Raw genomic sequence first — 22,936 nt, forward strand, 5'->3', positions numbered from 1 at the left:
CCATCCACCTCACACCAATTAATTCAAACTGCATTGCCTTTGTTTTCAAAAAGCTTAATACTATCCAATGTTCTAGAAGTATTTTTTCTAGATGTAACCAGATTGTGGAATGATCTTCCAATTCAAATACTTAAATGGTAAACTGAAGTTCAGACTTTGCTCAAATAGTTTCATGATTTATAATTTTTTTTTGTAATTGTTATTGATTTTTATTTGTTTATTTTTTGTTCCTACAGCAGATTTGTTCTTTACTTCTCTGTTTACTTTCTTGTTGAGGGTCTTGAGTTCATAGCATCCTAATATCCCATCTAGGGTTGCATTAATAATAATAGTAATATTGAGGCTTAACTATAACTAAGCAGACTTTAATGATTAGCTGTTTTTCAACAGTTAACTGATATATGTTACTGATACGTCTGATAGATAACAAACTGTAATGAACCTGAATAATTTGTGTTACTTAGTGTTACCTCCGACTTGAAGCTTCTCTGTCCAAATAATTAGCTAAGTATACAATACAATGTTGGTAGTAAACTAATGTTTAAAGGCTTCATAGACTTGCAGAGAGGATATTATTAATGCCATGTGCTTCATTCTGTCTTAGGGTGCTGGTCTGAAGTGGAAATGTGAATTTTCCCAATGACAGTGATAACTAATCAAATCATCATAGGTAGATAGTACCATATTTGGTATTTTCTCCCAAGAAATTATTATGTGCTACTTATAGAGTTCTGCCATACATACACTGATGGAATGCCTCATTGCTGCACTACATTACTTAGTAATAGAATTCTTTTAATTCCTTTTGCTGAGGTATCAGTAATAAATTTAAGAGAAGATGCAATACTGCTTTAAAGGGGCGAGCATCATTAGAATAATTTACTGACACACAATATACGTTTGGTAGGTGTATATTTCTTTATTGATTTACCCTTACTAATTCTGTTTCTTTGCAAATGAGCATACTTTTCCTTGGAAGCTTGCTAACAAATCGGAGTTCTTTTAGTCTTTCAGGAATGTTTTTCCACTTTGAATATTAGTGATGATAAATCCCCTCTACCATTTTCAGATGTCTGGTATCTATGAGACTTGGACTAACACCTTATAAGAAAATCTCTCCTCACATCTAACTAATCTATGGATATATGATTAGGCAATTTAATTTAACACTATAGATGGATCAAGACTCACAGATAACCTGCCAGTTTGGTATAATATAGCTGAGAAGCAAATGTGAGATAAAGGAGACAGCGGAAGCTAACATAAAGAAATTCCACCTAAATTGCGAGTAAACTAGGAAAGGACACCAAAGTAGCATTACAAAATACACTTATGAAAGGAAGTAGAGAGAGGTATGTTAAGTTTGATAGTTAGATATATGAATGAAGAAGTTGACGTTGAATTTAACAGACTTACAAGACACATGCATAGTAAAAGCAGGTGAGCATAATGAAAGTATCCAACACAAAAGTAAGTTAAATTGGTAGTGATAAGAGAAAGAACAAGGAAAAGAACCTTACTTGGCAATAGGTACGATGGGTATCCACATGAGAGGCAAGAGAACCAAGAACAAGGCTAAGCCCCAAGCCCACGGAGGCCATGCCTTATCGTAGCCTTCTCCTATGTTTGGATCCCAAGCCTGAAATGGAGAATGTTGTTGAGATAAATATCTTTGCAATGTAGTCCTTGTCGATTTTCTTAGGTTTTTGAAATTTTCGCAGACTGTTTACATCAGATTTCAGCAAAAATTATACATATTTCAGCTAATGAGCAAAAGCCCACTGATATTGAAACTGTAGTTTTGAAATTTTCGCAGACTGTTTACATCAGATTTCAGCAAAAAATTATACATATTTCAGCTAATGAACTTAAGCCCACTGATATTGAAACTGTAGTTCTGAAATTTTAACAGATTGATAACAGAATTCAGCAAAAGTTATGGATATTTCAGCTTATGAATAAAAGCCCACTGATATTGAAACTGTAGTTCTGAAATTTTAACAGATTGTTAACAGAATTCAGCAAAATTTATACATATTTCAGATAATGAACTAAAGCCCACTGATATTGAAACTGTAGTCCTGAAATTTTAACAGATTGATAACCGAATTCAGCAAAAAATTATACATATTTCAACTAATGAACAAAAGCCCACTGACATTGAGACTATATATTCCATGTGAGGATAACAAATGATTGATTGGATTCATTAATGTAAAGACCAAATTAAACCGATGAATAATCAGTTACTTAATTGAGAAATGAATAATTCATTAGATAAATTCAAGTGATGTGACTGTTTCTTTAACAATTTCTACATGCTGTTTCATATAAGTGAGAGTATATGTGTATAGATTATTATTGAATGTACATGCACCACCTATTATTTAATGACAGTATTTTCATAGTCTTCTACATAGTTTTTTATATTCAAAGCTAAGATTCTAAAGTCAAAGATGAACACTGCTATTATGTTGCCTTATTTATTGTTCCAACAGATGTTTAATCTACTAACTTTCGGTTATCATTAGGGCGCCTGTGGTTGTACAATTAAACTTCACTCAAATATATAGGAGGGTAGAAGTTTGAGATTAAAAGAATCCTAGTCTATAAACAATCAAGAAAGAAATGAAAAAAAAAAAAAAATAGATGAATTTTTCATGGAGCATACGGAGACCAAATCTTCTGTTTCAGATGATTCCCTATGGGCTTCAACAAAATTTTCTTTCTCTGGAGCTATGTACACATTCTCATAACACCTGCATATTTAGTGAAGGCAGCTGTTGGGACAAACTCACTAGTTCAGCAGTTACAAGCTACCTATAGCTGTACTGTACTGATGAATGACCTCTTTGCCTGATGAGGTAACTTGATGATCGTTTCTAGTCAAGGGCATCTACAGTATGTTAATGTTGGCCCACTGTTGCAATTGCCTTGAAGTCAGGTCCATAGGGTCGTAATTATTTGCCCAATATATCTTTATATTGAGAGGCTTGCCTGCCTCTTCCGATCACATAATTTTTTAACCACTCTAGTCATCAATTACTTGGATATCCTTAGGGCGGTACTTTTTTCATTATATGATATGTGCAACTGCCAGGTGGGGCTATCTATAGACTCCCAGGGATAACTTCTTGTATGACACCTTTAGTATTGCTTCATTGGGGATTGTCTTCTGACCAGTAGGAAGGGGGAAATAGATGTCAATTGTAAGAAGAGGGAATAAAAGTGTTGATGGAAAGAGGAAACCAAAGTGCCAAAGTGCTAAAGTCTGTAGGGTGTTCCATAGTCAGTTTTATTGTGAACGGTTATTGTTTTACCATCAGTTTCTCTGGTGATTTGGTCTTGGGTATTACTCTGTGTATGTCAACTGTAATATTTATACCTTGAAATAAATGTGGAATGTAGATGGGGAGGAAGTGGTGTCAGTACAGCTCTGTGTCAGATTGTAGCTGTACATTTTGTACATTTATTTTAACTTTCTGCTTTACCATTGTTTCCACATTTCTTTCAAAATCATATTTAAATCCTGTTAACACTATTCTCCCAGTAAAACCACTGGTTTTGCCCCAGTTGCACTCATTGCTGAATGATCAGACCTATGGCTCAAATTCCATACATCCATCCATCTGGTATGAGCCATAAGTGTGTTTAGTTATAGATATACACTTTGTACACCATACACAATTTTTACTGTGAAAGAAATGGTGCCAGAAGAGTGCAGTCTTTATTTATATCAACAAGTCTTTAAGGGTTTGGTTGCTAGCTCCAGACCACTCTTTAGCACTCCTAGTGTCATTTCTTTTTTCAAGCTTAATTTTTCTTCTTACATCCCATCCCCAAGTGTCACTTCCAGCTTTTCTATCCTCCACATTCATTAAGCTTCAAAATATCTATTCTGTTGGCATATACTGTAGATGCTTTAACCTCAGGCAATTTATTCCTTTTCTCATATCCATTTGCTCATTAACGTTTCTCTTTAAACTGACTTCCCTTGTATAATTTATACATAATCATAATTGGTAATTCACTGACAATAAATGGTATTCACTTTCAGTAAGTGTTAGTAGACTATTGGTTGCACATGGTCTATTTTTCTGTCATAAAACTGTACTTAAATACTTTACTCTTTATATTTTCATTACCTTCCATTCCTTACTTGTATTGCTTAAAATTTGATTCCCTCATCCTATATTTGAGACTAGTCTCCTTTTCTTCAATCCACACATTTATGATCTTTTCCTGTTATTGATACCTAAATTCCCCCTTTCTACCATAGACACTTTTATTCCCTCTTCCTACCATTGGCACTTTTGTTCCCTCTTCCCATTATCAACTATTTTATTCCCTCTTCATACAATTGGCACCTTTTTCCTCCTTCCCACCACTGCTACTTTAGATCCCCTCCTCCTACAATCAACACTTTCCCCCCTCTCCCTACCATCAACACTTTTATTCCCTCTTCCTACCATTGATGCTTTTATTCCCTCTTCCTACCATTGATGCTTTTGTTCCCTTTTCTACATTGATGCTTTTTTCCCTATTCCTACCATCAACACTTTTATTACCTCATCCTACTTTTGATGCTTTTATTCCCTCTTCCTACCATTGATGCTTTTGTTCCCTCTTCCTACCATTGATGCTTTTATTCCCTCTTCCTACCGTTGATGCTTTTATTCCCTCTTCCTACCATTGATGCTTCTGTTCCCTCTTCCTACTATTGATGCTTTTATTCCCTCTTCCTACCATTGATGCTTTTATTCCCTCTTCTTACCTTTGATGCATTTATTCCCTCTTCCTACCATTGATGCTTTTATTCCCTCTTCCTACCATTGATGCTTTTGTTCCCTCTTCCTACCATTGATGCTTTTGTTCCCTCTTCCTACCATTGATGCTTTTTTTCCCTCTTCCTACCATGGATGCATTTATTTTCTTTTCTTGCCTTTGATACTTTTATTCCCTCTTCCTACCATTGATGCCTCTATTCCTTCTTCCTACCATTGATGCTTTTATTCCCTATTCCTACCATTGATGCTTTTGTTCCCTCTTCCCACCATTGATGCTTTTGTTCCCTCTTCCTACCATTGATGCATTTATTTTCTCTTCCTGCCTTTGATGCTTTTATTCCCTCTTCCTACCATTGATGCTTTTATTCCCTCTTCCTACCATTGATGCTTTTGTTACCTTTTCCTACCATTGATGCTTTTATTCCCTCTTCCTACCATTGATGCTTTTTTTTACCCTCTTCCTACCATTGATGCTTTTGTTCCCTCTTCCTACCATTGATGCTTTTGTTCCCTCTTCCCACCATTGATGCATTTATTTACTCTTCCTGCCTTTGATGCTTTTATTCCCTCTTCCTACCATTGATGCTTTTATTCCCTCTTCCTACCATTGATGCTTTTGTTCCCTTTTCCTACCATTGATGCTTTTATTCCCTCTTCCTACCATTGATGCTTTTATTCCCTCTTCCTACCATTGATGCGTTTTTTTCCCTCTTCCTACCATTGATGCTTTTGTTCCCTCTTCCTAACATTGATGCTTTTATTCCCTCTTCCTACCATTGATGCGTTTGTCCCCTATTCCACCATTGATGCTTTTATTTCCTCTTCCTACCATTGATGCATTTATTTTCTCTTCCTGCCTTTGATGCTTTTATTCCCTCTTCCTACCATTGATGCTTTTATTCCCTCTTCCTACCATTAATGCTTTTGTTCCCTTTTCCTACCATTGATGCTTTTATTCCCTCTTCCTACAATTGATGTTTTTTTCCCTCTTCCTACCATTGATGCTTTTATTCCCTCTTCCTACCATTGATGCTTTTGTTCCCTCTTCCTACCATTGATGCTTTTATTCCCTCTTCCCACCATTGATGCTTTTGTCCCTCTTCCCACCATTGATGCTTTTGTTCCCTCTTCCTACCATTGATGCTTTTGTTCCCTCTTCCCACCATTGATGCTTTTGTTCCCTCTTCCTACCATTAATGCTTTTGTTCCCTCTTCCTACCATTGATGCTTTTATTCCCTCTTCCTACCATTGATGCATTTATTTATTTCTTCCTGCCTTTGATGCTTTTATTCCCTCTTCCTACCATTAATGCTTTTGTTCCCTCATCCCACCATTGATGCTTTTGTTCCCTCTTCCCACCATTGATGCTTTTGTTCCCTCTTCCCACCATTGATGCTTTTGTTCCCTCTTCCTACCATTGATGTTTTTATTCCCTCTTCCTACCATTGATGCATTTATTTATTTCTTCCTGCCTTTGATGCTTTTATTCCCTCTTCCTACCATTGATGCTTTTGTTCCCTCTTCCTACCATTGATGCTTTTGTTCCCTTTTCCTACCATTGATGCTTTTATTCCCTCTTCCTACGATTGATGCTTTTTTTCCCTCTTCCTACCATTGATGCTTTTGTTCCCTCTTCCTACCATTGATGCTTTTATTCCCTCTTCCTACAATTGATATTTTTATTCCCTCTTCCTACCATTGATGCTTTAGTTTCCTCTTTTTGCCATTGATGCTTTTGTTCTCTCTTCCTACTATTGATGTTTTTATTCCCTCTTCCTACCATTGATGCTTTTGTTCCCTTTTCCTACCATTGATGCTTTTTCCCTCTTCCTACCATTGATGCTTTTGTTCCCTCTTCCTACCATTGATGCTTTTATTCCCTCTTCCCACCATTGATGTTTTTGTTCCCTTTTCCTACCATTGATGCTTTTTCCCTCTTCCTACCATTGATGCTTTTGTTCCCTCTTCCTACCATTGATGTTTTTGTTCCCTTTTCCTACCATTGATGCTTTTTTCCCTCTTCCTAACATTGATGCTTTTATTCCCTCTTCCTACCATTGATGTTTTTGTTCCCTTTTCCTACCATTGATGCTTTTTTCCCTCTTCCTAACATTGATGCTTTTATTCCCTCTTCCTACCATTGATGCGTTTGTCCCCTATTCCACCATTGATGCTTTTATTTCCTCTTCCTACCATTGATGCATTTATTTTCTCTTCCTGCCTTTGATGCTTTTATTCCCTCTTCCTACCATTGATGCTTTTATTCCCTCTTCCTACCATTAATGCTTTTGTTCCCTTTTCCTACCATTGATGCTTTTATTCCCTCTTCCTACCATTGATGTTTTTTTCCCCTCTTCCTACCATTGATGCTTTTATTCCCTCTTCCTACCATTGATGCTTTTGTTCCCTCTTCCCACCATTGATGCTTTTGTTCCCTCTTCCTACCATTGATGCTTTTATTCCCTCTTCCCACCATTGATGCTTTTGTCCCTCTTCCCACCATTGATGCTTTTGCTCCCTCTTCCTACCATTGATGCTTTTGTTCCCTCTTCCCACCATTGATGCTTTTGTTCCCTCCTCCTACCATTAATGCTTTTGTTCCCTCTTCCTACCATTGATGCTTTTATTCCCTCTTCCTACCATTGATGCATTTATTTATTTCTTCCTGCCTTTGATGCTTTTATTCCCTCTTCCTACCATTGATGCTTTTATTCCCTCTTCCTACCATTGATGTTTTTGTTCCCTTTTCCTACCATTGATGCTTTTTTCCCTCTTCCTACCATTGATGCTTTTGTTCCCTCTTCCTACCATTGATGCTTTTATTCCCTCTTCCCACCATTGATGTTTTTGTTCCCTTTTCCTACCATTGATGCTTTTTCCCTCTTCCTACCATTGATGCTTTTGTTCCCTCTTCCTACCATTGATGTTTTTGTTCCCTTTTCCTACCATTGATGCTTTTTTCCCTCTTCCTAACATTGATGCTTTTATTCCCTCTTCCTACCATTGATGTTTTTGTTCCCTTTTCCTACCATTGATGCTTTTTTCCCTCTTCCTAACATTGATGCTTTTATTCCCTCTTCCTACCATTGATGCGTTTGTCCCCTATTCCACCATTGATGCTTTTATTTCCTCTTCCTACCATTGATGCATTTATTTTCTCTTCCTGCCTTTGATGCTTTTATTCCCTCTTCCTACCATTGATGCTTTTATTCCCTCTTCCTACCATTAATGCTTTTGTTCCCTTTTCCTACCATTGATGCTTTTATTCCCTCTTCCTACCATTGATGTTTTTTTCCCCTCTTCCTACCATTGATGCTTTTATTCCCTCTTCCTACCATTGATGCTTTTGTTCCCTCTTCCCACCATTGATGCTTTTGTTCCCTCTTCCTACCATTGATGCTTTTATTCCCTCTTCCCACCATTGATGCTTTTGTCCCTCTTCCCACCATTGATGCTTTTGCTCCCTCTTCCTACCATTGATGCTTTTGTTCCCTCTTCCCACCATTGATGCTTTTGTTCCCTCCTCCTACCATTAATGCTTTTGTTCCCTCTTCCTACCATTGATGCTTTTATTCCCTCTTCCTACCATTGATGCATTTATTTATTTCTTCCTGCCTTTGATGCTTTTATTCCCTCTTCCTACCATTGATGCTTTTATTCCCTCTTCCTACCATTGATGTTTTTGTTCCCTTTTCCTACCATTGATGCTTTTTCCCTCTTCCTACCATTGATGCTTTTGTTCCCTCTTCCTACCATTGATGTTTTTGTTCCCTTTTCCTACCATTGATGCTTTTTTCCCTCTTCCTAACATTGATGCTTTTATTCCCTCTTCCTACCATTGATGCGTTTGTCCCCTATTCCACCATTGATGCTTTTATTTCCTCTTCCTACCATTGATGCATTTATTTTCTCTTCCTGCCTTTGATGCTTTTGTTCCCTCTTCCTACCATTGATGCTTTTATTCCCTCTTCCTACCATTAATGCTTTTGTTCCCTTTTCCTACCATTGATGCTTTTATTCCCTCTTCCTACCATTGATGTTTTTTTCCCCTCTTCCTACCATTGATGCTTTTATTCCCTCTTCCTACCATTGATGCTTTTGTTCCCTCTTCCCACCATTGATGCTTTTGTTCCCTCTTCCTACCATTGATGCTTTTATTCCCTCTTCCCACCATTGATGCTTTTGTCCCTCTTCCCACCATTGATGCTTTTGTTCCCTCCTCCTACCATTAATGCTTTTGTTCCCTCTTCCTACCATTGATGCTTTTATTCCCTCTTCCTACCATTGATGCATTTATTTATTTCTTCCTGCCTTTGATGCTTTTATTCCCTCTTCCTACCATTGATGCTTTTGTTCCCTCTTCCTACCATTGATGCTTTTGTTCCCTCTTCCTACCATTGATGCTTTTGTTCCCTCTTCCCACCATTGATGCTTTTGTTCCCTCTTCCCACCATTGATGCTTTTGTTCCCTCTTCCTACCATTGATGCTTTTATTCCCTCTTCCCACCATTGATGCTTTTTTTCCCTCTTCCTACCATTGATGCTTTTGTTCCCTCTTCCTACCATTGATGTTTTTATTCCCTCTTCCTACCATTGATGGTTTTGTTTCCTTTTCCTACCATTGATGCTTTTATTCCCTCTTCCTACGATTGATGCTTTTCTTCCCTCTTCCCACCATTGATGCTTTTGTTCCCTCCTCCTACCATTAATGCTTTTGTTCCCTCTTCCTACCATTGATGCTTTTATTCCCTCTTCCTACCATTGATGCTTTTTTATTTCTTCCTGCCTTTGATGCTTTTATTCCCTCTTCCTACCATTGATGCTTTTGTTCCCTCTTCCCACCATTGATGCTTTTGTTCCCTCTTCCTACCATTGATGCTTTTGTTCCCTCTTCCCACCATTGATGCTTTTGTTCCCTCTTCCCACCATTGATGCTTTTGTTCCCTCTTCCTACCATTGATGCTTTTGTTCCCTCTTCCCACCATTGATGCTTTTTTTCCCTCTTCCTACCATTGATGTTTTGTTCCCTCTTCCTACCATTGATGTTTTTATTCCCTCTTCCTACCATTGATGGTTTTGTTTCCTCTTCCTACCATTGATGCTTTTATTCCCTCTTCCTACCATTGATGCTTTTGTTCCCTCCTCCTACCATTGATGCTTTTGTTCCCTCTTCCTACCATTGATGCTTTTATTCCCTCTTCCTACCATTGATGCTTTGTTCCCTCTTCCTACCATTGATGTTTTTATTCCCTCTTCCTACCATTGATGGTTTTGTTTCCTTTCCTACCATTGATGCTTTTATTCCCTCTTCCCACCATTGATGCTTTTGTTCCCTCCTACCATTAATGCTTTTGTTCCCTCTTCCTACCATTGATGCTTTTATTCCCTCTTCCTACCATTGATGCATTTATTTATTTCTTCCTGCCTTTGATGCTTTTATTCCCTCTTCCTACCATTGATGCTTTTGTTCCCTCTTCCTACCATTGATGGTTTTGTTTCCTTTTCCTACCATTGATGCTTTTATTCCCTCTTCCTACCATTGATGCTTTTTTCCCTCTTCCTACCATTGATGCTTTTGTTCCCTCTTCCTACCATTGATGCTTTTATTCCCTCTTCCTACATTGATATTTTTATTCCCTCTTCCTACCATTGATGGTTTAGTTTCCTCTTTTTGCCATTGATGCTTTTGTTCCCTCTTCCTACTATTGATGCTTTTATTCCCTCTTCCTACCATTGATGCATTTATTTATTTTCTTCCTGCCTTGATGCTTTTTATTCCCCTTCCTACCATTGATGCTTTTATTCCCTCTTCCTACCATTGATGTTTTGTTCCCTTTCCTACCATTGATGCTTTTTTCCCTCTTCCTACCATTGATGCTTTTATTCCCTTTTCCTACCATTGATGCTTTTGTTCCCTCTTCCAAACATTGATGCTTTTATTCCCTCTTCCTACCATTGATGCTTATTTTCTCTTCCTGCCTTGATGCTTTTATTCCCTCTTCCTACCATTGATGCTTTTATTCCCTCTTCCTACCATTGATGCTTTTGTTCCCTTTTCCTACCATTGATGCTTTTGTTCCCTATTCCTACCATTGATGCTTTTGTTCCCTCTTCCTACCATTGATGCTTTTATTCCCTCTTCATACCATTGATGCTTTTATTCCCTCTTCCTGCCATTGATGCTTTAGTTCCCTCTTCCTACCATTGATGCTTTTATTCCCTCTTTCCTACCATTGATGCTTTTTTTCCCTCTTCCTACCATTGATGCTTTTGTTCCCTTTTCCTACCATTGATGCTTTTGTTCCCTCTTCCTACCATTGATGCTTTTTTCTCTTCCTGCCTTTGATGCTTTTATTCCCTCTTCCTACCATTGGTGCTTTTATTCCCTCTTCCTACCATTGATGCTTTTATTTCCTCTTCCTACCATTGATGCTTTTGTTCCCTCTTCCTACCATTGATGCTTTTATTCCCTCTTCCTACCATTGATGCTTTTTTCCCTCTTCCTACCATTGATGCTTTTGTTCCCTCTTCCTACCTTTGATGCATTTTTCCCTCTTCCTACCATTGATGCTTTTATTCCCTCTTCCTACCATTGATGCTTTATTTTTTCTTCCTGCCTTGATGCTTTTATTTCCTCTTCCTACCATTGATGCTTTAATTCCCTCTTCCTACCATTGATGCTTTTATTCCTCTTCCTACCATTGATGCTTTTTTTTCCTTCTTCCTACCATTGATGCTTTTGTTCCCTCTTCCTACCATTGATGCTTTTGTTCCCTCTTCCTACCATTGATGCATTTATTTTTTCTTCCTGCCTTGATGCTTTTATTCCCTCTTCCTACCATTGATGCTTTTGTTCCCTCTTCCTACCATTGATGCTTTAATTCCCTCTTCCTACCATTGATGCTTTAGTTTCCTCTTCCTACCATTGATGCTTTTGTTCCCTCTTCCTACCATTGATGCTTTTATTCCCTCTTCCTACCATTGATGCTTTTGTTCCGTCTTCCTACCATTGATGCTTTTATTGCCTCTTCCTACCATTGATGCTTTTGTTCCCTGTTCCTGCCATTGATGCTTTTGTTCCCTGTTCCTGCCATTGATGCTTTTATTCACTCTTCCTACCATTGATGCTTTTGTTCCCCCTTCCTACCATTGATGCTTTTATTACCTCTTCCTACCATTGGTGCTTTTTTCTCTCTTCCTACCATTGATGCTTTTATTCCCTCTTCCTACCATTGATGCTTTTATTCCCTCTTCCTTCAATTGACGCATTTTCCGTTCTTCCTACCATTGACATTTATGTTCCTTCTTTTTACCATCAACACTTTTACTTCCTTTTCCTACTATTGACATTTTTGTTCCCTCTTCCTGCCCTAGTCACCTTTGTTCCTTTTCCTACCATCAATAATTTTCTTCCCTTTTCTTACCATTGACACTTTCGTTCCCTCTTCCTTACCATCAACTATTTTATTCCCTCATCCTGCCATTGACACTTTTGGTCCCTCTTTCTGCCATCAACGCTTGTATTTCCTCCTCTTACCATTGACAGTTATTACTTTTTCCTACCATTGACACTTTTATTCTCTCTTCCTACCATCTTGATGGCACCATGGCCTTTCCTCAAACTTTTCATAATTCTTATAGATTCCTTCAACCCATTGCCTTTAAATTCCAGCTCTTTTCATTCATTTTTATATTCACTTCTCATTCCTTTGCCTTAAACCCACTTATATTTATTTCATATGTAGATACATTTTAACCCCCTCCTTTCCTATTTGGCCTTCTGTATATCTTTCATTTTTCTCTTTAAACCAATAATGATGAGATATGTATTCAGATACTGTTATCCTCATTATTAAGACAATCAACTTGTTCTTCAATTTAATATTTACTGAATTAGTCTAACTAAAGTACCTCTCCCTCACCATTCCTGCCTTGTATATTTTCAACTGTCAAACCTAATAATATACATTTACACGCACACATGTGTGTATATGTATATGCCGACGATATACATCTGATTCCTTTAGAAGGGCTGGTGCTGAGAGTGTGGAATATTACTCTTTTCAGTTAGTTTCAAGGGACGAAGTTGCTGGACCCATTCTATTTTCTGGACCCCAGTTTCTGGGACCTAACCACAGACCTTATGAATGAGAGCCCAGGAGAGCAGAAGTGGTTTAGAACTATTTAAAACATAACTATGGCCTTCACTGAAAGGTACATAAAATTTCTGTAGCAGGAAGAGCCATATACATATATTTTATATGGGCATATGACTGATTCTAAGTGTATTTTAACATATTGTATCTTTTATGTCTTTTAACTACACAATTGTATATTTTATGTCTTTTACTACACAAGTTAGGAAGAAACTTACTAAATAGAAGCTTCCTTCCACAGCCATCTTGACGAAGTAAGACACGAGGATAGTCACCATAAGAACGGGAGACACGACCTTCCAACACACCAGCCAGTACAGTGATGGACGGGATCCGCACATCAGTTCCACATCGGTTGCAAATCTGGTGAGGAAAAGAACTGATTTATAGAAGAGGTACAATAAATTTGAAATGTTTCGATTTGAATGTGTTAGTATAAAGTCGTGGATTTTTGTATCTTGTAATCCTGGTTTTGTAAGTACTGTAAATCCATTACCTGGAGACAGGTACAGTAGCTATAATTAATTGTTATTGTTATTATTATAAAACATGCACAAAGTACATTATCCTTGCCATGTAGGCATACTAGTAAGAACAGAAAATGAATAGTGAAAATATCAACATAGAAATGTGTACATAAAATTCTATCATTTAATTATTACATATAAAATAAACCTCAGAGCTAAAATCTGATGTAGTATGTACATAGTTACAATGACCCAACCTTTTTATCCCATAGACGTAGCTGATGCCCAGACATTCAAAGAGACCGATAACGAGGAGGGGAATGTTGCCAGCAAAGGCATCGAACATCTGGAAGATGTAGTTTCCGGCACCGTGGCAGAAGATAAGCGAGATCACCATGCACACCCCACACACGATTCCTGTTGATGAACGAGAAGAGGAAGATGAAAGTTAGGAAGGTAATGTGTCTTTGTTTACTTATTTAGATGAAAGTTAGGAAGGTAATGTGTCTTTGTTTACTTATTTATTTTAGAAATTATTTAATGGAAGAAACAGCGCTTTAGGAAGTAAATATCCTTTTTTTCTACTTTTATACTCTGTTGAGTTAATTATTTAAAATAAAAAAGGATATCGGTGCGAGAGTCTTGTTCATCTTGGTTTCTGAGAAATCATGAATTTTAGATTGAAATAATTTAAGAAATCTTGTATCTTCTGTTTATAAATTCTTTTGGTTGAGTCTTGTGAACATTTAGATATGAATGGTAGTTCATATATCTATAGTACAGTCAGCCCTTGTTATTCGCGGGTTCTATCTTTTCGGATTCGGTCGTTTGTAATACATGAACCATATAACACATTTTATAAAAAATCAATTACTCTCGCTGCCTGATGATTTCTAGCCAATCTTGCTCCTTTACACCTGGCATGCTTTGCACGGTTTCCCTCTCCACACAGCACAATATCCTATCTCTTTTTGACTCTTCCTCAGTCTCGCATTATCTCTCCTTGTATGTGCATTTCCTGCTTCAGTCCTTTCCATGCAGAATCACGATGTGATGTAAAAAAGTGAGGTAAAATAACTTGTACATATCCAATGTTTATAGTGATTTTAGTATAAAATGTGATTTGTACATTACACTACTCCACGTGCCAAACAGTCGAAGGATCAAGTTACATCATGCTTCAGACTTACTGCGTAGAATTTGCTACGTAAACGAATAGTGGTGTTGTACCGATACTTTTTTGAATTTTTATTGTGTTAGTGCTTTCATTGTATATTAGTGCTATTGTTATTTTGAATAGTGTACTATACTGTAAACAATATACTGTACCTCACAGTAGTAATGTAAATATAAGCTACGTGTAAAGTGAGTTTGAATGGTGAGAGTCGACCTGCCAAAAATAGCTGTTACTTACATGTGTAACCTTCGCTAAGTAAGCTGTACTGTAGTGATGGCACTGGACATATATTACAGTAATATACACTACAGCATCAGCGAGTGTTGTTAGATAGGAGCAACTGTGTTTTGTTGTTACTGTGCGTATAAGTGTGGCGATGACTCTTATATTGTACAGTAGTCTTGCCCTATACGTAGTACACGTACTGTTCACTTACTGAAATATGTTTAATCAGTAACACCATACTTATAGTGTGATATAAAGCAAGTAAAAACAGTATTAGGCAATACAGTGTGTTAGTTGACGCGCATAGCCAATGGGCGTGTTTATAAGTATTTTTACCTTTATACAATTTATGTAATTTCAAACCCATTTTAATCATTTCATTTTCATTTTTCTAGTCATAAATTCTGCTTGATTTTATTTGTTATAATTATTATGAAGTTTTCTTTCATACCTCAGCTGTTCAGCATTTTTCAATTTCTTAATTTTAAATTTTTATCTCATTTTGTTTTATATTTTCTGGTTTCTTTTAATTTCTCAATTTAAAATGGGGGTTTCTTTGATTATTTCTTTACTCTTTGTTTCTTTATTTCCTAGTATTTTGACTATTAACTTTCTTATAGTTGCCGTTCTCAAATTTCCTCCTATTTTCTATTAAATAAGTTATCTTAGGCTTTTTTTATGTTTAAATGATTTCTATCAATATTGTCTTTCCATTAAATTTTTACTTATTTCCATTGATTTTCCTTACATTTTTTAAACTCATATTTTATCTTGCTTTTCTTAACATGAAACAATTTTCCTATCTAATTTTATCTGAATTATCCTATTATTTTAACCTTATTTTATTGTTCTCTTATTTCTCATTAATTTTTCATTCATTTTTCTGTTTTATTATTTTTACTATTTTTCAATCTTGAGTTTTCCATTATTATTAAAAAAATTTTATTGGACATTTTTTACAATTTTTTTATTTTATTTCATCTGTCAGTTTTTACTCCCATTTTTATTTTCACTTTCCCTTATCTCATTTCACCAATTATTTTTTTCGTTTGATTTTCTTTTCATTTTTTTCATTCTGACTTATCTCCCTCCCGAGTTTTATTGTCTACCCATTCTGTATAATCGCCTTTTCCTTTTATATTCACCATTCACCATCCCTTCATTTTCCCTCTTTGCAATTTTCATTCTCCTTTAACCCCCAGTTCATTTTTTTCTTCTACACATTCAGTCTCATTTCCCTTTCCCATTTTTATTCAACCTCTATCATCCCTTCATTTCTCCTCTGCATTTTTTCATTCTCCCTTGTCCCTTACCCTTATTTCATTGCGTACCTATTCCATATTTCCCTTTAATTCTCCATCCAACCCTCACCATCCCTTCATTTCCCCTCACCTGACAGGGCCTCCTTCCGGAGTTCGGGCAGGACCTTGAGGTCAATGAGAGAGGAGATGACGCCCTCCAATGTGCCGAATTGGGAATCCGCCCCCAGGGTGAACAGCATCAGGAAGAAGAGGATGGCCCACAGCGGAGGCCAGGGGAACTGGTTGATGGCTTCCGTGAAGATTATGAAGGCCAGGCCCGTTCCGGCTGCTGACTGCAAGAACCAGGAGATGATTAGATTGCAAGCACAAGAAGATTAGGATTAAGGCGTTAGAAAGGCTTCAAACATGTGGAGATTGGATTGCAAGTGCAACAATAAAATTAGACTTTGAGCACAGGGAAATCAGACTACAAGCACAAGGAGATTATACAGCCAGCACATGGAAATTAAACTAAGCACAAGCAGACTAGATTGCAAGCACAAGAAGATTTGGATTAAGGCGTTAGAAGATTAGGCTCCAAGCATGGGGAGATTGGATTACAAGCAAAAAGAAGACAATTAGGTTTTGTCAACAGAGAAATTAGACTACAAGCACAAGGAGAAGATTAGACAGCTAGCACAGGGAAATTAAACTAAGCACAAGAAGACTAGATTGCAAGCACAAGAAGATTGGGTTCAAGGCGTTAGAATATTGGCTATCAAACATATGGTGATTAGACTGCAAGCACAGGAAGAAAATTACAGTAGGCTTTGAGCACAGGGAAATTAGACATCAAGCTCAGGAAGACTAGATTCCAAGCACAAAAAGATTAGGCTTCAAACAATTCGAGATTTGACTGCAAGCTCAAGAAGAAAATTAGACTTCAAGAACAGGGAGATCTAACTGTAAGCACAAGGAGAACACCAGATTGCAAGCACAAGAAGATTGTGTTCAAGGGGATAGAAGATTTAGCTTCAAACACCAGAATAAGATTAGACAAAACGCAAGAAAAAGTACATTGTAAGTTCAAGAAGATTAGTCTGCAAGCACAAACAGAATGTTGGACTCCAAGCACGAAAAGATTAGGTAAGAGAGTGGGACTCAATACTGTGTTTATACATGTAGAGTGAAAGAGATAGACACATAGATAGTGATGGTTATGTTCTTTAGAAACAGGATAGACTTTATCATCGTAGTTTTAACTTGAGAGAGAAAACTCAGGGATAGAGTGAAATATGTAAAGGAGAAATGAACGTAATTCTATTAGAAAGAGATGTGCAAGATACGTTTCTTTGTTACGTTATTAGGATAGAAGGGATGTGAGAGGTAAAAAGATAGGCTTCATGTCTTTTGATAAAACAGGCGAGGACTTAGAAAATATAATTACGACACCCACACAGAGAGATGCTGATTACATATAGGGTAAAAGTCTCGCAACATTTATTCCAGTATTTTTACCGCTTTAAAAATGGTTATATTGACGTAAAAGAGTGAAATTACGGTCACCAACGTGTAAAAGATAATAACAATGTAGGGTTAAATTTCGGTCGCCTGTATTTTACTGAAATACGTTTGAGAACAGTATACTTATACGGAGAATTTTCGATAAAAATTTACGTTTTTTTTCTATCAGTGTACGCATCATTAGTAACATTAATTTCTCCTGTTCTTAGCGCTACTAGCTTGCCTTGGTGTCTTTCTATTCGGGCTATATCGCCTCTAAGCTTTAAAAGCCAAGTTAAAATTCCACCAGTAATATCAGCTCCAACGATTTTGCAAAATCGTTCGTCCCAAAACCCGGTGATGGCTAGACTCTGAGAGAGAGAGAGAGAGAGAGAGAGAGAGAGAGAGAGAGAGAGAGAGAGAGAGAGAGACTCTTTGAATCAGAAATCAATATCAGTGATGAAATTCGCGACGATTGGAGTCTATTCATCATCCGTTGGAAGACTCGTTTTAGATTTGGATTTTCAGCAGTGAAGCCGACTGCAAATATTAATTTTCTTTGGGGAAAGTCATTTAACATCGCCACCAAGTAACCTCGTCTTGCCCAGGCCCGAGGCAAGCATGAAAAAGGGATTGGGAGGAGAAGGGAGGATGTTGTTTGACGACAAAGGAAGCAAAAGAGTTACACTTTAAAAAGATGGAAGATTAAAAGTTAGGGAAAACGGAAGCGGGGAGAAAATACAAAAGGTTGGCAACATAGAAGAAACTGTTCTCGAACTATATCTGAAGATTACCTATTTGCTTAAATTTGTTTTGGGAATAGGTAGCCTGTCGGGTGCATGTACTTCTTTATTGCGTTGACCGAAGAACTGACCCAAATTTTTACCAGAAGGATAAGATGGAAAACTATTGAACCTTCGGTTTGGTTTAGAAAAAAAGATAGATGAGAATTGTATTTTTTTCTGAATGGTAATAACATTTGAAATTTTTTTTTTTACTAATTGCAATTATATCAGTAGTGAAAGAAGTGCTAACTTAAAGGAACATGTTATTAGTAGTTAGTAAGTTAGCAAAGCAAGGAGGCAAACATTTGAAATTCAATCATCCGGAGAGAAGTATGGTGGAAGAGGGTGCAAATGATAGAAGACATTGGAGAGCGCGCATCAGGCAACCGACCCCTTAATGTAGGGATTAAAGTGGGAAAAAAAGATGAAGGTCAAAACGTAACTTGTAAATTAACCCTTATTAATAATTATAATTAAAATTGCAAATAAACCATTAATATCACATTCCAAAAACGTGTCATTTTGCAAGGTCGGTAAATAAAGACAAAAGCCACACAGATAAAAACAAATGATAAAAACGATTTACGAGATAAAAATAAAGGCAATATCAGCACTTGGACAAAAACAAATGATAAAAACAGTTCACGAGATAAAACTTGAGACAAAATGAACATTTGGATAAAAACAAATGATGAAAACGATTTACAAGATAAAAATGAAAGTAAAATCGACACTTGGATAAAAGTGAATGATACAAAACGATTTACAAGATGAAAAAAAATCGAAGCTTTGATAAAAATAAAAGATAAATACGATTCACAAGATATAAATCAAGACTAAATCGACACTTTGATATAAACAAAAGGAATTTACATCGCATTGCCAAAAAGGTAAGAACTCTCTCACCTTCTGCAGTTCGTCCTGGATATCACAAACAGGTAAAGATATGTTCCGCCTCTCGAGAACCTCCTGCAGTTCGGACCAGGCGCTTCCCGTCTCCTCCAGCAGCGCCGCCGCCGTATTGTTCCTCTCTATGAGACATCGGTCGTGTGTCTCGTGGGCTTTGAATCCTGCAGGATAAACGAAGGAGTGTGAAAATATGCTTCGAAATTTAAGCTTTTAACATTCTATGAAAATAACTTCGGTATTTAAGTCTCTTTATCATTGTGTATATATATGTATTATACACACATATATGTATCAAAAACAACAAATGCAGCCATTTATAGTCCACTGCAGGACAAAAGCCTTAGATATGTCTTATGTGTGGGGTTTGGTCATTTTCATCACCACGATGGCCACTGCGGATTGGTGTTAGTGGGAGGCTGCAATATACTGTGTATATATATATATATATATATATATATATATATATATATATATGTATATATATATATATATATGTGTGTATATATATATATATATATATATATATATATACAGTATATATATATATATATATATATATATATATATATATATATATATGTATATATGTATATATATATACAGTATATATACTGGATATATATATATATATATATATATATATATATATATATATATATATATATATATATATATGTATATATATATATATATATATATATATATATATATATATATATTTATATATATATATATATATATGCATACATACACATACACATACGTATATATATAAACATATATAACATTCATTTATATATAAATATAAATATACAAATATATGTATATATATATATATATATATATATATATATATATATATATATATATGTGTGTGTGTGTGTGTGTGTATGTATATGTATGCATGTATATATCCATATATATACAGTGTATATATATGTATATATATAAATATGTATATATAAATATGTATATATATATATATATATATATATATATATATATATATATTTCTTTCTTGTCACGCTCAGGAGGAATGGGAGTAGTCATACCCTGGTGAAAGGGGTACCCAAGAGTAAGAGGTACACTCGAAACCATGCTTTCCCACAAAAAGCCGAACCAGCTGGTTTTAGTTAGGAAAAGGGGAGGGTGTGGGAAGGGTTGAATCTGTTTGTGCGTCACCGTGTGTGTGTGTGTGTGTGTATGCATATCTATCTAAATATTTAGATATTATTTTTGACGGGTTGGGTACACTAGTTAAGAAAAAAATCTTAAAATATCTTGCAATCGTTTTTTTTTTTTTTTTTACTGAGGAAAAATTAAACGTAAAAGAATTATTCATAATCAAAAGAGAAGTGATGAAAAAAAAAAGAATGTCTAATTCAGACAGTTGAAATTTGACTTTAAAGAACAAAGCAATAGGAAGCTATTTATATTTTCTTGCACAAGTGAATGGATAAACGTTGTGCTAAAAGGAAACATGGATTATAAAAAATAGGAAAGGAATTGTAACCTATCAAAATTGGAGAGAGAGAGAGAGAGAGAGAGAGAGAGAGAGAGAGAGAGAGAGAGAGAGAGAGAGAGACGATTGAAGTTATAAATGCTCTAAGGTTTCTTCTCGGAAAGGCTAAATCGTTTACCAAGACGCAACTGAAATGGACGAGTAACTTTAAAATACCACCGACCAAAGTGGGCGTTATTGCTAGATGGTGCAGCACTCTGCTAACAGTTATTAGGTCTGGGGACCACTCCGTATGATGTTTAATAGCCAGCAACAACAAATACATCCGTTTCTAGTCCACTGTTGGATAAAGGCCTCAGACATGTCAATTCATGTCTGGGGTTCGGACAGTTTTCATCAACACGCTGGCCAGTGCCGATTGGTGATGGTGGGAGACTTGCGTCTGATATCTCCCAGCAAACCAACCTATTATGGTGGCCCTGATTACTTACTGCTTTGCTGATCATGGCGATACAGTACTGTATTTTTATACTGAGCGGGAGGATTCATCAGCAAAACAAGGTCTTAACCTGGTGCTTTCGTATTGTCTTACATTTTTTTTTCCTAGTAGAATTCTTGTTTTTCTGATCATTCATTCAGCTTATATTACCAGTACATATCTTGTATTTCAGCAATAGACTGTCCATATATATATATATATATATATATATATATATATATATATATATATATATATATATATATTACCACTTTACTTCTCGATTTCTTCTCTTTTTACGGGACATAAATGGTTCTATAACCCTTGAATCCAAACGAAAGACAGAGTGAGAAATCCTAACTCATATTGGGACTCGAACCAACATACTATAGGTTTGGGGTACTTGACCCCTCAATCTCTGTATGATGTAGTTCGAATCCTACTCCGGGAATTTGGGTATTTTTGGAGTCAAGGCTCCCTTTGAGGGGCATGCCCTAATTGATTGAGGAAATGGAGAGTTTAAGAGTAGCAATTGCATATGTATATGTCTGGTAAAATGGGTCAAGTGCTTATATATATATATATATATATATATATATATATATATATATATATATATATATATATATATATATATATATATATATATATATATATATATATATATATATTTCTACGGGTGTATCTTTGAATTCGCAAGAAGTTTTTATGAACATAATTTTGATTTAATTTAAATTTAACGATGAACGATTTTTTAGATAACTAAAGACATAAACGTAAGTACATGACGGGATAATAGTCAGAGAAATATTTATTAGCAAGAGTGATATTAATTTCCATAGATTTCGGAAGCAGTTGTCTTTTGGATAATGTTTAGATCCAATAAAAGGAAATGTAGGGAATAATTGTAAAACAATAAATGATGTACAGAATGTTAAAGGATTGTTTAGATCTTACATAGGAATATGAATTTAGAAATCGATGAAGAATGGGGGTGAAGTATTAAAATTGAGTTAATTTTTTTACGAAAGCTTTAGAATAAAAGTAGTTTTAAACAAATTGACAAATTTAGGGGACTTCTATAACAATAAAACAGAGGAATGCTTAAGTTTTGATAATTGATAGGACCTGAGCCAAACATGTAAAGAAAGTTTAGTAGAATCCAGCCATAACTGTGAACTTAGGGAACCAAGGACTGATTAGAACCCACCTAATATAGAAAAGACAACAACAGCAGCCAGCAAAGAGGTGAAGCAGTTGGTGAACGAGACCATCACAGCATCCTTCAAGCAGTTGTTGTTAACGGGGTTGTAGGATCCAAAAGCAATCAGTCCTCCGAAGGCCAGGCCGAGGGAAAAGAAGATCTGGGTTCCGGCTTCCAGCCACACGACGGGGTCCTCCAGTTTCTCCCACTGGGGAGGCCAAGGAGAGGGAGATATGTTAGATTTTGGGAGTGTTCAACTCTGTACTTTTGTCTCCCTGTTATGAAAGGATGTTTTCAATATGCGAATTTGTATCATGAAAGGATATTTTCAATGTACAAATTCGTATTATGAAAGGATGTTTTCAATATTGGAATTCGTAATAAGAAAGGATGTTTTCAATATACATATTCATATTATGAAAGGATGTTTTCAATATACGAATTCGTATTATGAAAGGATGTTTTCAATATACGAATTCGTATTATGAAAGGATGTTTTCAATATGCAAATTTGTATTTTAAAGGATGTTTTCAATATACG

General features: G+C 36.0%; 1 protein-coding gene across 1 annotated transcript in view; it reads right to left on the minus strand.

Annotated features, from left to right (window-relative positions):
• The window catches only part of LOC137624233 (sodium-dependent neutral amino acid transporter B(0)AT3-like), a 96,080-nt gene that overhangs the window by 17,815 nt on the left and 55,329 nt on the right, over positions 1–22,936 (minus strand). The window contains exons 6-11 of the mRNA XM_068354741.1: positions 22,402–22,603; positions 19,249–19,412; positions 16,206–16,407; positions 13,669–13,828; positions 13,163–13,307; positions 1,521–1,639 (exon numbers count right to left, since the gene is read on the minus strand). Coding sequence (XP_068210842.1) covers positions 1,521–1,639; positions 13,163–13,307; positions 13,669–13,828; positions 16,206–16,407; positions 19,249–19,412; positions 22,402–22,603 — 992 coding nt within the window. The remainder of the gene's footprint in view (positions 1–1,520; positions 1,640–13,162; positions 13,308–13,668; positions 13,829–16,205; positions 16,408–19,248; positions 19,413–22,401; positions 22,604–22,936) is intronic.

Source organism: Palaemon carinicauda, chromosome 31 (genome assembly GCF_036898095.1).
Source record: "Palaemon carinicauda isolate YSFRI2023 chromosome 31, ASM3689809v2, whole genome shotgun sequence".
Classification (NCBI taxonomy): Eukaryota; Metazoa; Arthropoda; class Malacostraca; order Decapoda; family Palaemonidae; genus Palaemon; species Palaemon carinicauda.